At 42.1% G+C, this 18,100-nt stretch overlaps 1 protein-coding gene and 1 long non-coding RNA gene across 3 annotated transcripts in view; one reads left to right on the top strand and one right to left on the bottom strand.

Moving 5' to 3' along the window:
* The window catches only part of SLC7A14 (solute carrier family 7 member 14), a 140,277-nt gene that overhangs the window by 28,678 nt on the left and 93,499 nt on the right, over positions 1–18,100 (bottom strand). For both annotated transcript variants that reach the window (XM_082393993.1, XM_082393992.1), the window contains exons 6-7: positions 15,933–16,141; positions 12,884–13,761 (exon numbers count right to left, since the gene is read on the bottom strand). In XM_082393993.1, the coding sequence (XP_082250119.1) occupies positions 12,884–13,761; positions 15,933–16,141 (1,087 nt within the window). The remainder of the gene's footprint in view (positions 1–12,883; positions 13,762–15,932; positions 16,142–18,100) is intronic.
* Positions 3,989–9,073, top strand: LOC309629825. The gene is made up of 2 exons (XR_014245246.1): positions 3,989–8,106; positions 8,145–9,073. It is a non-coding gene; the product is annotated as an uncharacterized lncRNA (long non-coding RNA).

Here is an 18,100-nt window from a genome sequence, read left to right as displayed (position 1 = left end):
CAGAACACTCTTTGACATAAATCGCAGCAAGATCTTTTTTGACCCACCTCCTAGAGTAATGGGAATAAAATCAAAAATAAACAAATGGGACCTAATGAAATTTAAAAGCTTTTGCACAGCAATGGAAACCATAAATGAGACGAAAAGACAGCCCTCAGAATGGGAAAAAATATTTGCAAATGAAGCAATGGACAAAGGATTAATCTCCAAAATATACAAGCAGCTCATGAAGCTCAATATCAAAAAAATAACCCAATCCAAAAATGGGCAGAAGCCCTACATAGACACTTCTCCAAAGAAGACATATAGATTGCCAACAAACACATGAAAAGATGCTCAACATCACTAATTAATAGAGAAATGCAAATCAAAACTACAATGAGATATCACCTCACACCAGTCAGAAAGGCCATCATCACAAAATCTACAAACAACAAATGCTGGAGAGGGTGTGGAGAAAAGGGAACCCTCTTGCACCGCTGGTGGGAATGTAAATTGATACAGCCACTATGGAAAACAGTATGGAGGTTCCTTAAAAAACTAAAAATGGAACTACCATATGATCCAGCAATCCCACTACTGGGCATATACCCTGAGAAAACCATAATTCAAAAAGATACATGTACCACAATGTTCACTGCAGCACTATTTACAATTTCCAGGACATGGAGGCAACCTAAATGTCCATCGACAGAGGAATGGATAAAGAAGATGTGGCACATATATACAATGGAATATTACTCAGCCATAAAAAGAAATGAAATGGAGGTATTTGTAGTGAGGTGGATGGGGTTAGAGTCTGTCATACAGAGTGAAGTAAGTCAGAAAGAGAAAAACAAATACAGTATGCTAACACATATATACGGAATCTAAGGAAAAAAAAAAAAGGTCATGAAGAACCTAGTGGCAAGACGGGAATAAAGACACAAACCTACTAGAGAATGGACTTGAGGATATGGGGAGGGGGAGGTGTAAGATGTGACAGGGTGAGAGAGTGGCATGGACATATATACACTACCACATGTAAAATAGATAGCTAGTGGGAAGCAGCCGCATAGTACAGGGAGATCAGCTCGGTGCTTTGTGACCACCTAGAGGGGTGGGATAGGGAGGGTGGGAGGGAGGGAGACGCAAGAGGGAAGAGATATAGGAACATATGTATATATATAACTGATTCACTTTGTTATAAAGCAGAAACTAACACACCATTGTAAAGCAATTATACTCCAATAAAGATGTTAAAAAAAAAAAGAGGTTGTGGCACATATATACAATGGAATATTACTCAGCCATAAAAAGGAACGAAATTGGGTCATTTATAGAGATGTGGGTGGACCTAGAGACTGTCACACAGAGTGAAGTAAGAAGGAAAAACAAGTATGGTATATTAATGCATATATGTGGAATCTGAAAAAATTGGTATAGATGATCTTATTTACAAAGCAGAAATAGAGACACAGATGTAGAGAGCAAACATGGATACCAAGGGGGAAAGGGGGAGGTGGGATGAATTGGAAAATTGGTGTTGACATATATACACTATTGATACTATGTATAAAATAGATAACTAATGAACCTACTGTATAGCGCAGGGAACTCTACTCAGTGCTCTGTGGTGACCTAAATGGGAAGGAAATCCAAAAAAGAGGGGATATATGTATACATATAGCTGATTCACTTTGCTGTACAGTAGAAACTAATACAACATTGTAAAGCAACTATGCTCTAATAAAAATTAAAACAAAAACAAAAACTGTAAACCAATTACATATATGAATTTAGATATGCTAACATTAAAAAAAAATTCAAATAAAATCTAGCTTTGTATCAAAAAAACAAAAAAACAAAACCATAGGCAGTGGGTTCCTGCCACCTCATCACTTTTGCAAAATTCCTCTGGTTCTCCAGAAACATAGATATTATGCACTGACTACATAATTTGTAGGTCCCAGTGCAAAATGAAACCATGGAGCCTCTTGTTAAAAAATTGTTAAGAATTCAAGAAGACAGCAGCAGAGCATTAAGCCAAGTGCAGAGCCCTGTGTGACTGCACAGATCATCCACCCATGGGGCCAGCCCTGTTATGTGTTAATCTGCAGAGACTACATATCAAACATTCTGAGCAAATAAGAAGGTCTGTTCAGAGGCACCCTGGTGGGGAGGTAGGAGCCCCAGATCTGAGCATGGAGATTCTGGATTCCAGTAATAGCTCTATGAATAACCTCCTGTTATTCCTGTTGACCTTGAGCATGTTATTTAACCTCTTGGAGGTTCAGTTTACTTATCTGTAAGGTTGAGAGAGGGCGAAGTGGGGAAGTGGTGGGCCATGTCAGTGTTTCTCAAACTTTATTTATATGTTATTTATATTCATATACTACATTTTTAGTATAGTGGTTATGATCATGGACTCTGGACCCACACACCTGAGTTCTAATTTGGCTTTGCTGTATTCTAACTGTGTGACCTCAGTCAAGTGCCCCAGTTTCCTCATCTGTGAAATGCAGGTAGTTGTGCAGATTAAATAAGTTAACATAAGTAAAGTCCTTGGAATGATGGCTAATATGCGGCAAGAGCTATATAAGTGTTAATTATTACTTTGAATCATATGGCACATGTACTAGTACTAGTTTTTTCTTCAATTTGACTCTTTAAAAAACTTTTATTGCAGTATAATTGCTTTACAAGGTTGTGTTAGTTTCTGTTGTACAACAAATGAATCAGCTATAAGTATACATACATCCCCATATCCCCTCCCTCATGAGCCCCCCTAACATCCTCCCTATCCCACCCCTCTAGATCGTCACAAAGCATCGAGCTGATCGCCCTGTGCTATGCAGCAGCTTCCTACTAGCCATCCATTTTACATTTGGTAGTGTATATATGTCACTGCTACTCTCTCACTTCGTCCCAGCTTCCCCTTCCCCGCCTGTGTCCTCAAGTCTGTTCTCTATGCCTGTGTCTTTATTCCTGCCCTGCCACTAGGTTCATCAGTACCGTTTTTTTTAGATTACATATATGTGCGTTAGCACACGGTACTTGTTTTTCTCTTTCTGACTTACTTCACTCTGTATGATAGACTCTAGGTCCATCCACCTCATTACAAATAACTCAATTTTTTTCTTTTTTATGGCTGAGTAATATTCCATTGTATATATGTGCCACATCTTCTTTACCATTCATCTGTCGATGGACATTTAGGTTGCTTCCATGTCCTGGAAATTGTAAATAGTGCTGCAGTGAACATTGTGGTACATGTATCTTTTTGAATTATAGTTGTCTCAGGGTATATGCCCAGTAGTGGGATTGCTGGATCATATGGTAGTTCTATTTTTAGTTTTTTAAGGAACCTCCATACTGTTTTCCATAGTGGCTGTATCAATTTACATTCCCACCAGCGGTGCAAGAGGGTTCCCTTTTCTCCACACCCTCTCCAGCATTTGTTGTTTGTAGATTTTGTGATGATGGCCATCCTGACCAGTGTGAGGTGATACCTCACTGTGGTTTTGATTTGCATTTCTCTAATGATTAGTGATGTTGAGCATCCTTTCATGTGTTTGTTGGCAATCTGTGTGTCTTCCTTGGAGAAATGTCTATTTAGGTCTTCCGCCCATTTTGGGATTGGGTTGTTTGTTTTTTTGATATTGAGCTTCATGAGCTGCTTGTATATTTTGGAGATTAATCCTTTGTCCGTTGCTTCATTTGCAAATATTTTGTCCCATTCTGAGGGCTGTCTTTTCGTCTCATTTATGGTTTCCTTTGCTGTGCAAAAGCTTTTAAATTTCATTAGGTCCCATTTGTTTATTTTTGATTTTATTCCCATTACTCTAGGAGGTGGGTCAAAAAAGATCTTGCTGCGATTTATGTCAAAGAGTGTTCTGTCTATGTTTTCCTCTAAGAGTTTTATAGTGTCTGGCCTTACATTTAGGTCTTTAATCCATTTTGAGTTTACTTTTGTGTATGGTGTTAGGAAGTGTTCAATTTCATTCTTTTACATGTAGCTGTCCAGTTTCCCCAGCTCCACTTATTGAAGAGGCTGTCTTTGCTCCGTTGTATATTCTTGCCTCCTTTGTCAAAGATAAGGTAACCATATGTGTGTGGGTTTATCTCTGGGCTTTCTAGCTTGTTCCACTGATATATATTTCTGTTTTTGTGCCAGTACCATACTGTCTTGATTACTGTAGCCTTGTAGTAGAGTCTGAAGTCGGAGAGCCTGATTCCTCCAGCTCCATTTTTTTTCCCCTCAAGATTGCTTTTGCTATTCGAAGTCTTTTGTGTTTCCATACAAATTGTAAAATTTTTTGGTCTAGTTCTGTGAAAAATGCCGTTGGTAATTTGATAGCAATTGCATTGAATCTGTAGATTGCTTTGGGTAGTATAGTCATTTTCACAATGTTGATTCTTCCAATCCAAGAACATGGTATATCTTTCCATCTGTTTGTATCATCTTTGATTTTCTTCGTAAGTGTCTTATAGTTTTCTGCATACAGGTCTTTTGCCTCCTTAGGTTGGTTTATTCCTAGATATTTTATTCTTTTTGTTGCAGTGGTAAATGGGAGTGTTTCCTTGATTTGTCTTTCTGAGTTTTCATTGTTAGTGTATAGGAATGCAAGAGATTTCTGTGCATTAATTTTGTATCCTGCTACTTTACCAAATTCACTGATTAGCTCTAGTAGTTTTCTGGTGGCATCTTTAGGATTATATATATATAGAGTATCATGTCATCTCCAAACAGTGACAGTTTTACTTCTTCTTTTCCAATTTGGATTCGTTTTATTTCTTTTTCTTCTCTGATTGCCATGGCTAAAACTTCCAAACTATGTTGAATAATAGTGATGAGAGTGGGCACCTTTGTCTTGTTCCTGATCTTAGAGGAAATACTTTCAGTTTTTTACCATTGAGAATGATGTTGGCTGTGGGTTTGTCATATATGGAGTTTATTATGTTGAGGTAGGTTTCCTCTATACCCTCTTTCTGGAGAGTTTTTTTCATAAATGTGTGTTGAATTTTGTCAAAAGCTTGTTCTGCATCTATTGAGACTATCATATCGTTTTTATTCTTCAGTTTGTTAATGTGGTGTGTCACATTGATTGATTTGCATATATTGAAGAATCCTTGCATTTCTGGGATAAACCCCACTTGATCATGGTGTATGATCCTTTTAATGTGCTGTTGGATTCTGTTTGCTAGTATTTGTTGAGGATTTTTTCATCTATGTTCATCAGTGATATTGGCCTGTAATTTTCTTTTTTTTGTGACATCCTCGTCTGGTTTTGGTATCAAGGTGATGGTGGCTTCGTAGGATGAGTTTGGGAGTGTTCTTCCCTCTGCTATATTTTGGAAGAGTTTGAGAAGGATAGGTGTTAGCTCTTTTCTAAAAGTTTGATAGAAATCACCTGTGAAGACATCTGGCCCTGGGCTTTTGTTTGTTGGAAGGTTTTTAATCACAGTTTCAGTTTCAGTGCTTGTGATTGGTCTGTTCATGTTTTCTATTTCCTCCTGGTTCAGTCTTGGAAGGTTGTAGTTTTCTAAGAATTTGTCCATTTCTTCCAGGTTGTCCATTTTATTGGCATATAGTTGCTTGTAGTAGTCTCTCATGACCCTTTGTATTTCTGTGGTGTCAGTTGTTACTTTTCCTTTTTCATTTCTATTTCTGTTGCTTTGAGTCTTCTCCCTTTTTTTCCTGATGAGTCTGGAAAAATGTTTTATCAATTTTGTTTATCTTCTCAAAGAATCAGCTTTTAGTTTTATTGATGTTTGCTATTGTTTCCTTCATTTCTTTTTCATTTATTTCTGATCTGATCTTTATGATTTCTTTCCTTCTGCTGACTTTGGGGTTTTTTGTTCTTTCTCTAATTGCTTTAGGTGTCAGGTTAGGTTGTTTATTTGAGATTTTTCTTATTTGTTGAGGTAGGGTTGTATTGCTATAAACTTCCCTCTTAGAACTGCTTTTGCTGCATCCCATAGGTTTTGGGTCGTCGTGTTTTCATTGTCATTTGTTTCTCGGTATTTTTTGATTTCCTCTGTGATTTCCTCAGTGATCCCTTGGTTGTTTAGTAGCGTATTGTTTAGCCTCCATGTGTTTGTAGTTTTTACAGTTTTTTTTCCTGTAATTGATATGTAGTCTCATAGTGTTGTGGTTGGAAAAGATGCTTGATACAATTTCAATTTTCTTAAATTTACTGAGGCTTGATTTGTGACCCAAGGTGTGATCTATCCTGGAGAATGTTCCGTGTGCACTTGAGAAGAAAGTGTATTCTGTTGTTTTTGGATGGAATGCCCTATAAATATCAATTAAGTCCATCTGATCTAATGTGTCATTTAAAGCTTGTGTTTTCTTATTTATTTTCTGTTTGGATGATCTGTCCATTGGTGTAAGTGGAGTGTTAAAGGCACCCACTATTATTGTGTTACTGTTGATTTCCCTGTTTATGGCTGTTAGCATTTGCCTTATGTATTGAGGTGCTCCTGTGTTGGGTGAATAGATATTTACAATTGTTATATCCTCTTGGATTGATCCCTTGATCATTATATAGTGTCCTTCCTTGTCTCTTGTAATAGTCTTTATTTTAAAGTGTATTTTATCTGATGAGTATTGCTACTCCAGCTTTCTTTTGATTTCCATTTGCATGGAATATCTTTCTCCATCCCCTCACTTTCAGTCTGTATGTGTCCCTAGGTCTGAAGTGGGTCTCTTGTAGACAACATATATATGGGTCTTGTTTTTCTATCCATTCAGCCAGTCTGTGTCTTTTGGTTGGGGCATTTAATCCATTTACATTTGAGGAAATTATTGATATGTATGTTCCTATTACCGTTTTCTTAACTGTTTTGGATTTGTTTTTGTAAGTCTTTTCCTCCTCTTGCATTTCCTGCCTAGAGAAGTTCCTTTAGCATTTTTTGTAAAGCTGGTTTGGTGGTGCTGAATTCTCTTAACTTTTGCTTGTCTGTAAAACTTTTGATTTCTCCATCAAATCTGAATGAGATCCTTGCTGGGTAGACTAATCTTGGTTGTAGGTTTTTCCCTTTCATCAGTTTAAATATATCTTGCCACTCCCTTCTGGCCTGTAGAGTTTCTGCTGAAAGATCAGCTGTTAACCTTATGGGGATTTCCTTGTATGTTATTTGTTGCTTTTCCCTTGCTGCTTTTAATATTTTTTCATTGTGTTTAATTTCTGTTAGTTTGATTAATATGTGTCTCGGCATGTTTCTTCTTGGGTTTATCCTGTATGGGACTCTCTGCACGTCTTGGACTTGATTGACTGTTTCCTTTCCCATGTTGGGGAAGTTTTCAACTATAATCTCTTCAAATATTTTCTCAGACCCTTTCTTTTTTCTTCTTCTTCTGGTATGCCTATAATTCGTTGTTGGTATGCTTAATATTGTCCCAGAGGTCTCTGAGACTGTCCTCAATTCTTTTCACTCTTTTTTCTTTATTCTGCTCCCTGGCAGTTATTTCCACCTTTCTATCTTCCAGCTCACTTATCCACTCTTCTGCCTCAGTTATTTCGGTATTTTTTATTTAATTAAAAAAATTAAATAAAGTATTTTTAATTTCAGTTATTGTGTTGTTCATTAATGTTTGTTGGCTCTTTAGTCTTTCTAGGTCCTTGTTAAATGTTTCTTGTATTTTCTCTATTCTATTTCCAAGGTTTTCGGTCATCTTTACTATCATTACTCTGAATTCTTTTTCAGGTAGTTTGCCTATTTCCTCTTCATTTATTTGGTCTTGTGGGTTTTTATCTTGCTCCTTTGCCTGTAAGATATTTCTCTGTCTTCTCACTTTGTCTAATTTACAGTATTTGAGGTCTCCTTTCCCTCGGCTGCAGGGTCGTAGTTCCTCTTGCTTCTGTTCTCTGCCCCCGGTGGTGGGGTTGGTCCAGTGCCTTGTGTAGGCTTCCTGATGGGAGGGACTGGTGCCTGCTTTCTGGTGGGTGAAGCTGAGTATTTTCCCTCTGATGAGAAAGGCCATGTCATGTGGTATGTTTTGGGGTGTCTGTGAGCTTAGTATCACTTTAGGTAGTCTGTGTGCTGATGCGTGGGTTTTTGTTCTTGTCTTGTTTGTTGTTTAGTGTGAGGTGTCCAGTGTTGGGAGCTGCTGGCAGTTGGGTGGAGCTGGGTCTTGGATTCAGAAAGAGGCCTCCAAGAGAGCTCTTGGTGATTAATCTTCCCTGGGGCCAGGAATTCTCTAGTGGTCCAGCATCCTGGGCTCAGTGCTCCCACTCCAGAGCCTCAGGTTCGACTTCTGTTTGAGGGACCATGACCCCACAAGTCGCTCGTCCCAGCAATAAGGGAGATTCAGGAAAAAAAAAAAAAAAAACTAACAAAACCCCAGACAAATGGTAAAAAGTAAAATCATACAAACAGAAACAGAAACAAGGAAACATGCACACACAGAAAAGAAACAAAAGCAGAACAAAATAAATCAAATAGCAAGAGAACAACCAGACAAACAAAAGAACCCAAGAAGAAAATCAAACAATTAAGAAGAAAGCTGACAAAAACCCAAAACCAAAAAACAAAACCAAAGTAGAGTGCCAACTGAAGAATGAAGCAAAGAAACAAAGCAAACCAACAAAAATGATATTTAAAAAAAAGAAAAGAAAAACAGAAAGGGGAAAGAAGACAGAAGAGCAAAAAGGCAACATAGAAACAAATATTTAAAAAAATAGAAAATATATTAAAGAAAAAAAAGACAAACAAAACCCCAGAGAAATGGTAGAAACAAAATCAAACATAAACAGAAACAAGGAAACACACATATAAAAGGAACAAAAACAGAGCCAAATAAAACAAAAAGCCAGAGAACAACCAGACAAATAGAAGAATTCAAAAATGAAATCAAACAATTAGGATTAAAAGTAACAAAAACACATAACCTAAAAACAAAACCAAAGCAGTGTGCCAACTGAAGAATAAAGCAAGGAAACAACAAACTGATAAAAATGATTAAAAAGATAATAATAATAAAATAAAATAAAAGGGAAAAAACACAGGACAACAGAAAAGCAAAGTAGAAATAGAAATATATATATATAAAAGAAAAATATATTAAAGAAAAAGAGGAAGAAAAAAATAAGGGAAAAGAACACAGAACAACAGAAAAGCAAAGTATAAATAGAAATGTATAAAAAAAAAAAAGTTATAAAACAGAGATCCCAAAAGACTAAATAAACAAAACAAAAAACCCCCTAAAACAACAAGAAACAAACAAACTAAAAAAGAAAGAAAAAGAAACCAAAAAAAAAAAAGCTAGAACCAACAACAGAATGAATCAAAACATAATAAAGTCAATAGTAATAATTATGTTTCCGTGGGATGTCTGCTGTAAGTGTCCTTGCACATGCCACGAGCCACAGGTCCCCCTCTGCCTCCCGGCTGGTCTCTGGACCTGCTGTGGGCACTGTGGGGACCACTCAGGCTCTGATCTGGCCCAGTTCCTGTGTGTGCTGCCCCCAACGTCCACAGCTGCCAGAGCTAGACCGTTTTCATTTGTGGGAACACTCAGTGTCTACTCAGATATTCCATAGACGCAGGGTCTACCTAACTGATTGTGGGGATTTAATCTGCAGCTTGTACAGCTGGTGGAAAGATTTTCCATCTTCTTCCTTAGTCACCCCATCCCTGGGGTTCAGCTTTGGTTTTATCCCCAGCTCTGTACGTGGTCCACCTACAGGAGTCTTGTCCTGAGTCTGCCTTGGAGCTCTTGGGTCTGCCCCCGTGAGGACCGGGCGCAGAGGTGGTATGACTGCTTGGATCATGGGAGCCCCAGGTGCACCAAATGCGCAGGGAAGCTGGCGGCCACGGGTGCAAGAGCCCTAATGAGGGCCTTTTCTGCTGCCTGGCGTAAGGCACATGAGGGCCAGCCCTGAGGGGGCTTTTTTTATTGCTCAGCAGCCAGCGCACAAGAGCCAGCCCTGAGTGGGCTTCTTTTTTTTTTTTTTTTAAATAAATTTCTTTATTTATTTGTTTACTTTTTGGCTGTGTTGGGTCTTCGTGCTGTGCTCAGGCTTTCTCTAGTTGTGGCGAGCAGGGGCCACTCTTCATTGTGATGCACAGGCTTCTCATTGTGGCGGCTTCTCTTGTTGCGGAGCGTGGGCTCCAGGTGCGCACTCTTCAGTAGTTGTGACTGGCGGACTCTAGAGCGCAGGCTCAGTAGCTGTGGTGCACAGGTCCAGCTGGTATGTGGCACATGGGATTTTCCAGGACCAGGGCTCGAACCCATGTCCCCCGCACTGTCAGACGGACTCCCAACACTGCGCCACCAGGGAAGCCCCCTGGGCTTCTTTTATTGTCACTGGCAGGTGCCGGTGTGTAGGTAGAGAGAGGCTACAGTAGTGGCTCCTCCCCCTGCGTGTGACTGAGCAATAGCACCCTGCTTCCATGGCAGTCCGGTCTTCCTCCCTAGGCATTCCCTGCTGCAGATTTCCTCCCTCCCGTCCCCTCAGTCCGTCTCCCCACAGCCAACAGCAGTTCTCGCTCTGAGCCTGTTCTCCAGTCCCCACGCACCAGCTCCCAGCCCCTTTGCACACCTGTGAATACATGTCCCAGTCCCAGGCACGTATGGCCACAGTACAGACTGTCTGTGTATTTCTCACTCTGTCCTGTCTGCCACAGACTGGCCGCTTCACCCTCTTCTGACAGCCTCTAATGCTTCCCTTCTGTCCCAGTCTATTTCCCTGTCAGAGAGGGGGTTTCCCCGAATTCGGGGCTCTCTCCTCTGCTTCAGCTTCCCCTCCCTGGGGTGCAGGTCCTGTCCTGCTTCCTCTCCTCCTCCTTCTCCCTTCTTTTTTTCCATCCTACCCAGTTATGCAGGGATCTTTATAGTCCTTTCCAGTGTCCAAGGTCTTCTGCTAGTTTTCAGCTGGTGTTCTCTGAGAATTGTTGCATCTACAGATGTATTCCTGATGCATCCGTGGAGAGAGATGAACTCCACGTCCACCTACTCTCTGCCATCTTGAATCTCCTTGACTCACTTTTAAAGTTTAAAAATAATCACCAGATTCATGTGAATGTATATATTTTTCTAGTATTTGTGAAAGTGAATAATAATCATATAATATTTTAAAAAGTTCATTCATATACTCTCTAAAATCAGTCCAAATATTAACAATGGAACGGTCACCACATTGTGGGTAACACTGTACTAGATGTTGGAGGCTTCCTCTAGCTTAAATAGTCCAGGAAAAGATGAATAAATTCATGTGTATTTGTGTTTGTGCCTTCATTCATTTGACAAATACATGACTCTAATATTTCTACCCACTTCATTCATTTCTACCCACAATAGCATCTTTCCATTGGTTAGCTTCTTGTTCCAGTGGAAAAATGTTTAAACAGAAAAGAGAGATTGTGAATAAATCATGTAACTGTTTAGAACTTTGATGAGTCGGTGGGGTCCTCTCAAGAGAGCCCTTAAAGTCTAACAAGGGATGAGGCTGAGGGTAGTGAAAAATTGGTACAAAATGCTTACAGGAAGGCATTGGATGGCCTTCGGATGTGAGGAGTCTTCTGGGAGACATATGTTCTTTCCTTTGAATACTGTGTTTTCCCCCCACTTCCCTCTACCTAAATCCTATCTTATAGGCCCAGTTCAAATTCTACCTCCTTAAAGTCCTTTCCAGCTATTCTGACTGGAAGTTTCCTTTTATTCGTCTGAAGAGTGCTTTACAATCATAGAAGTATTTATTAAGCACGAACTATGTTCTGGCACAGAGGTCACCGGGTTGAACACCCATATCCCTGACCTCAAGGAGTGGATGGGCTACAACTCAGTGACTCTCTATGCTGCCTTGCCCAGGCTGGTTGATTCACACATATTTGTCTTGCCTCCCTTAAGGCTGAGTTACTTATTCTCTACTTTCCTATTCCTCAAAGCACCTAAGGACTCTGCTTAGCTAAGTATTTGTTACCAGAGACCCCAGGGTTACCAAGTTGTATAGGAAATATAAAAATAACTAAGGAACTTTAAAATTAGTCTTCACTTAAACATCCCTCTCAAGTTATCACGAGCGCCAATCCCCAGCAATTTCATAAACATCAGTGATGGTCATATAGGATAAAACATGTAATGTGAATATAATATAAATTGATCCCAAAGGAAAACTAGAAATCTTGGGAATGATACAGGACTTCCTGAAGGCAGTGAAAGTGAGTTTAGAGAGAGCAATAGTAATTCACTTGAAGCTGTGGACGTTGATGACCCAACAGAGTCCTATCAGTTATCAATAGAAGAAGAGAAAAGCAACAAGGATGATGGTATGATGGGTACTTCCCAAGAGAATGATTGGGATATCAAAGGATGAAGAAAGATCTTGGGAAAAAATGAAAAACTTGAATATTTTGCAAAGTCAACAAAAAGTGAGGGCTGTTAAATGGTGCCGTGATACAATTTTGTCAAAAAACTGTGCCTAAAACCCCATACTTAATTCATAGTTTGCTCATTTAAAAAAACATGGCATGATTGCTATTTTAATTTTGTTGAACGTAAGATAAATAAAATTTTTCATAATTTTTAGTTTTTAAGAATTCCAATCAGCCTTTCCCACCCTCATTTTTATGTTATTTTTGTCCTTTTTAAAAATGTGGATTCATTTTAAGTGGACTTTCTATGATACTAATTATCCACAAGAAGAACATCCAGTAATAGTATTCAATGAAGTGAAGGATTGATCAGTATCATTCTTCAAGACTAACAACCAAGACCATAACAGGCAGAAAGGGCACAATTGGCTGTTTTGACTCTAAAGCAGGAAGTAGGGATCCACAGAACCAGCCAGATTTCTCTCGGAATAGTGATGCCCAGTCCAGCTAGGAGGTAATTTTGAGATAAGCCTGATCAAGGCCTTAGAAGGGAACTCTCAAGGCTTCAAAGGAAGTTGCTTACCCACAAAGCACCAGACCGCAAACCGGATCCACGTGATGGTGGAGAGCTTCAGCATGAGATAGATGTTCACCAGCATGGCAAAGGCAGGCACAAAGGGGAGACAGGGAGCCATATAGGGCAACTTCTTGGGGTTCTCTGGCTGCTGCAGGATCACAAACACCAGGATGCTGATCAGCAGCACCATGAGAATGACCAGAAGGATGGCCCACCAGCTCTGCTCTGAGATGTAGTCGGAACCGAAGATGATGAAGGAGCAGAAGATGAACATGAGGACGAAGAGCAGGAGCACGCAGATGGTCGCCGTGTGCCCTGTCGCTGCTGTGGGCCGGTCCATCTTGCCTGGAAGGCCCAGCCGGATCCTCATGGTGTAGTAACGGGGCCCAATCAGCTTCTTTAACTTGATGAGATAAATGTTTTCAGTTTCATCGGCTTCTATGCCTGTGGTCACGTCCACGGTGCCGTAGTTTGGGTGGTTGACGTTGTAGGTTGACTTGTCTGATTTCCCTATGAGCATCTCATTGTCTCCCAAGGATGGTAAGTTCTTAGCCCCACATGTGTTGGTGGCTGGGCCGGAAAACTCTTCCACTTCACTCACGGGAGAGCAAACTTCCTTCTCACACTCAGCCAGAATGCCCTCCTTCTTCTTTGTGTGCTCCTGAGACAAAAACTTGACAAACCCGTCAATGTCACTTTCTGGTTGGTATCGAAGGAGCAAGACGCAGACAGAGACCAAGGTGTAGGCGAGGAGGGTGCCGATGGACATCATCTCAATCAGATCTCTCAGGCTGACTAATAGGGAGAGGAGAGCTGCCAGGAACCCTGACACGATGCAGGCCACCACTGGGGTCTCCGTGTAGGAGCTCACGTGAGCCAGGAACCTGAAGGGAGGGGCAAGCAGAGGGTTCACGGTGAGCTACACGTGGGGATTGATTCAACATGGTTTAACACCTCCTGGTCCTGCTTCTCCAGCTTACTTCTGGATTCACTGCTTTAAATACAGCTGCTATTCCTACCCCAGGATTCGGTTCCCGGAATATAATTTAAACAGAATTTACTTTAATTCCTTGAGTTTGAGCCAAACTTCTTTATTAAAATTCCTACTTCATTATGTGATGTGATGGGTTGATTGAATCTAGGGGGTTCTCAGAAATCTAAATTGAGCATAGGTTTTGCTATGAAGAAGGGATACTTGGCGAAGTCATACATCCGCTTGGGGGTCCTCTACACCTGTCTGACCCAACGTGTGGTCCGTGGATCAACAGCATCAGCATCACCTTGGAACTTGTTAGAAATATGTATTCTCAGGCTTTACCTGAGACCTACCATGTCAGGCTCTCTGGGAGCGGGGCCCATCAAACTCTACGCTTTAGAAAACCTCCAGAGGATTCTGATTTATGCCAAAGCTTGAGAAGCGCTTGCTCTACAACAGAAGTACAGGGATTTGGTTGGCAAAATAGTACAGTCATTGAGAACATGTGCTCCTGGATGAAGGCTAAATCCGGCCACTTACTAACTGGAGAAGATAGAGAAGACCAACACGGGTGACTGAATGGCACCCTTCTTTAGCAGTTCCTGGAGGCTTAGGTAGGTTCCCGCCCTCCTCCTCTTTCATTCTGGCACTCCCTCCTCCCTCCTCTTCCATTCCTCCCTTATTTCCATGATTCAAACAAGACTATAAACTGTGCTCGGAGCCCCAGCATCTTTCCTCTTGGTTTTCTTTGATAGCTGAAAAACCTTTTGAATGTGTGAAGTTGTCACACCTCCACTATGGTCAGCCCTTTCTTTTCTTTTTTTTTTTTTTTTAACATCTTTATTGAGGTATAATTGCTTTACAATGGTGTGTTAGTTTCTGCTTTATAACAAAGTGAATCAGCTATACATATACATATATCCGCATATCCCCTCCCTCTTGCATCTCCCTCCCACCCTCCCTATCCCACCACTCTAGGTGGTCACAAAGCTCGAGCTGATCTCCCTGTGCTATGCGGCTGCGGGGAGGGGGAAGGGTAAGCTGGGACGAAGTGAGAGAGTGGCATGGACATATATACACTACCAAATATAAAATAGATAGCTAGTCAGTCTTTTCTTGATCTTTCCAGCTCCCCCAAGGTCACAGCGCAGTGGTGACCTCAGGGGGTATGCGGAGGAAACGGTGCAGAATGTGACAGCCTATGGCAGAGATAAAGTCCCTGAGCTGGATCCCTCTGCACTCCTGAGAGCTCCTTGGAGGTTTACTCCTTGTTTTGTGCGCTTGAAGAATGCCTTCCCTGCAAGCTCTTCACACAGTACACACTAGGAACCAAGAGATGGGGCCACATCCCCTTGTACCATGGGCAGATAGGCTACTTCATGGCCAGCTTAGGGGGCTGGAAGTGTCAGTATATTGGTGTGGTTAAAAGTCTGGTTGTCGGGGTCAGACAGTCCTGAGTTCAAATCCTGACCCCGCCACCCAGCAGCTGGGGGATTTGGGGCAAGTTTTTTTTTTTTTAACCTCTCTGAGTATATTCATCTAGTATACTCTTCTGTAAAATAGAGTTATTGTGCTGACTAAATGGGATACCATATACCTGGGATACACAAATGTTCAATAAATGGTAGCAATTGTTGCTACTGTTATTAGGCTCTGTTCAGACGGTCTTATCCTCTCTTTAATTGTAACTGTGAACTTTTTCAGCTTCAGAGGGGTAGTCGTCAGGCCTCAATGTGAGGGCAAGCCTCAGATGCCCCTGGGATGGGTTCTTCCTTCTGGAGGCCACCCAGTGTAGCATTTTGGCACTCATCATCTTTATACAATGTCAAATAAGAGGGGAGGGGGCCATTGGGGGGACATATTAGTTTGTTGCTAGATTGAGGGACCCAGAATCAAATGGAGGGGCTGTTTTAGGACCTAAACTAATTTCCCTCAAACCCTTTGCCAAGATATATGACAAGTTCCATTGTCTATGTGACAGGTACTCACATCAAAATTACAGTCAGGCTGACAGTGGGTGGCAGTCTCCCTGGGCAGGCATGGAAGAATAGAATAAATGCCACTGAGCATACCCCTTACCTGAAAAGGAGCCCATCGCCAGCCATGGCATAAATGACCCTCGGCATTGGGAAGAGGGAGCCCAGCAAGCTGACTGTCAGTCCTGCAACTGACCCGATGGCCACTATGAACTTTGCAGCATAGAACCCACGAGCCACAAACATCTCCATGAGCGGGGATTCCGTGTCAATTGCGTAATATGGCACCATCAGAGTTAAGATCATGCTCACCTGTTAAAACAAGAGGAAACATGGCTGGAGGTAGAGGGGTCTGTCTGAAGCATAGATGGAGGTCCCATAGGAGAGGAAAGAGGCCTGGTCCTGCATGGGAGCTTGGATCTGCCACTTCTTGGCACGTGCCTTTACTTTAGACCAGTTATTTGGCCTTTGGAACGCTTGGTCTCAGTATTTTCTCCCCACATGTGAATTCAGTGGACTAGACCAAATCATTTGTAATATCTCTCTGTGACCCTTTTGTATCTGAGGGATAAGTCTGCAGGTATTTCAGCTCCATGAAAGCAGAGCTACACTGATAGTTCAATGAAGGGCAGATATTATCCGATGGAAGGAGCTGCAGCCAAAGTCACTAGAGCCAGGGCCTGGCAGTGACCATGAGCACCATGTCCGCATGGACAAGAGTCTCATTTCTTTTATACTTTCAGGGTCCTACAGGATCTTAACTGTACTAGATCTTACCCTAAAGACCAGAGATCAAAACTCTAAAGATAAATGCGTAGGAGATCCACAACCGATTAACTGACGGGACTCATGTTTCCATTTCCTCTCTGTAGCTCAGTCCCAGGAACCAGGCAGGCCAAGAAATAAATTATGGCATCAGGATGGAATCCAGTGCTACTGTGGGCTATAAGACCACTATGGCTTTGCTTAACCAGGACCTATTTCTCCTCACACGTCATAGATCTGCTGTAACATCCCTCCCGTCATAATTGGCCCCAGGTGATGGAGCTGCCAGTCATAAGACCAGGTGCCCCCTGGCCTGTGAAGGCCAATCCTGGCATCAGTGAGGGAGTCCAGAGCCTGAAAAGGAGAGAGTGGTTCATTTCTAGATCACCTCTTTGCCTATTTCTCAGGAGCCAAGATCCTCCAGTGAAGCCGTGCACCACTAGGGAGGACAGCAGGATGAATGACCACAGCCCAGCAATTTGACTGTTTTCCTGGTGGTAGAAAGGCAGCTTGCTGGCCAACACAAGACCAAACAACCCCGGAGGCATGGTTAGGGCCCACGCATTCTAAAAGGGAATCTTTCCCAGCAACATCGGGGTAGACCTGAGGAGAGAGGGATAGATTCTTACAGCAACTCTCGGAGTGTCTCCTGCCCACATTAGATTAGGATGGGCAAAAGTTGGTAGATGTGTAGACATATTCTGTAGTCTATAAAGCACTGTTCTAAGGAAGGAGCTGTGATTATTAACTTTACTGTGTGTGCTACAATGGCTGACTCCTGGGGGAGGGGAGGTGTGAGGGAGGAGTAGGAGGGGGAATGCAGAGCAGAGTGTCTCCGCTGCTACCCCTGCCTGCTTCCCCCACCCCCAGCTGTTCCTGAACATTCTGTCTGCAGGGATCATCAGGGTTGGATAAGACGAAGCCAGTTGCATGTGTGTGCATGGGGCGGCGGCGGGGGTGGTGGTGGTGATAATTGACCCATCCGTAAAGATTTGGGTGGGCAAACCACATCCAGTGCTGCTCTCATGTTTTCCTTTGGCTTCCAGGACAATCCTGTTTTGCAGCTTGCCTTAATGATCCCTTGGCCTGGTTTCTTCAGGTTGTTGCTAAAGGTGTTTTTCCCGTGTTTTTGGTCGGGGTTGTTAGGAGGTTCTTGTCGCACGCCATGGCAGCAGGAGCGGCAGGGCTGACAGGGTGCACCCCGGCTGCTGGCTCCTTCTATGATAATTGTGGTGACTGAAGTGAGTGGGACCCCCAGGACTTGGGGCGACTTGTATAAGCACACATCTGTCAGCTTACCAGCTGGTCCTCTCCGCTGCCAGGGGCTGAGGGGGATGTTGCATGTGGCTGAACTATTTCTGTGATAGAAATTCTGGGATGGGAGCTGAGACATGACACATCAGAAGTGTGAGGAGTGTCTGAGGGGCGTGATCCTCCGGAGACAGCCTGAAGGCTCCATTCTAAGGACTTTGCTTGGCAGGGAAACCTGAAGGGGCGAACTTGAGC

This window comes from Balaenoptera borealis, assembly GCF_965194805.1.
Source record: "Balaenoptera borealis genome assembly, chromosome: 5".
NCBI classification, from domain to species: Eukaryota; Metazoa; Chordata; class Mammalia; order Artiodactyla; family Balaenopteridae; genus Balaenoptera; species Balaenoptera borealis.
The sequence above is the reverse complement of the archived record's forward strand: the minus strand, read 5'-3'. Positions and strand labels throughout refer to the sequence as shown.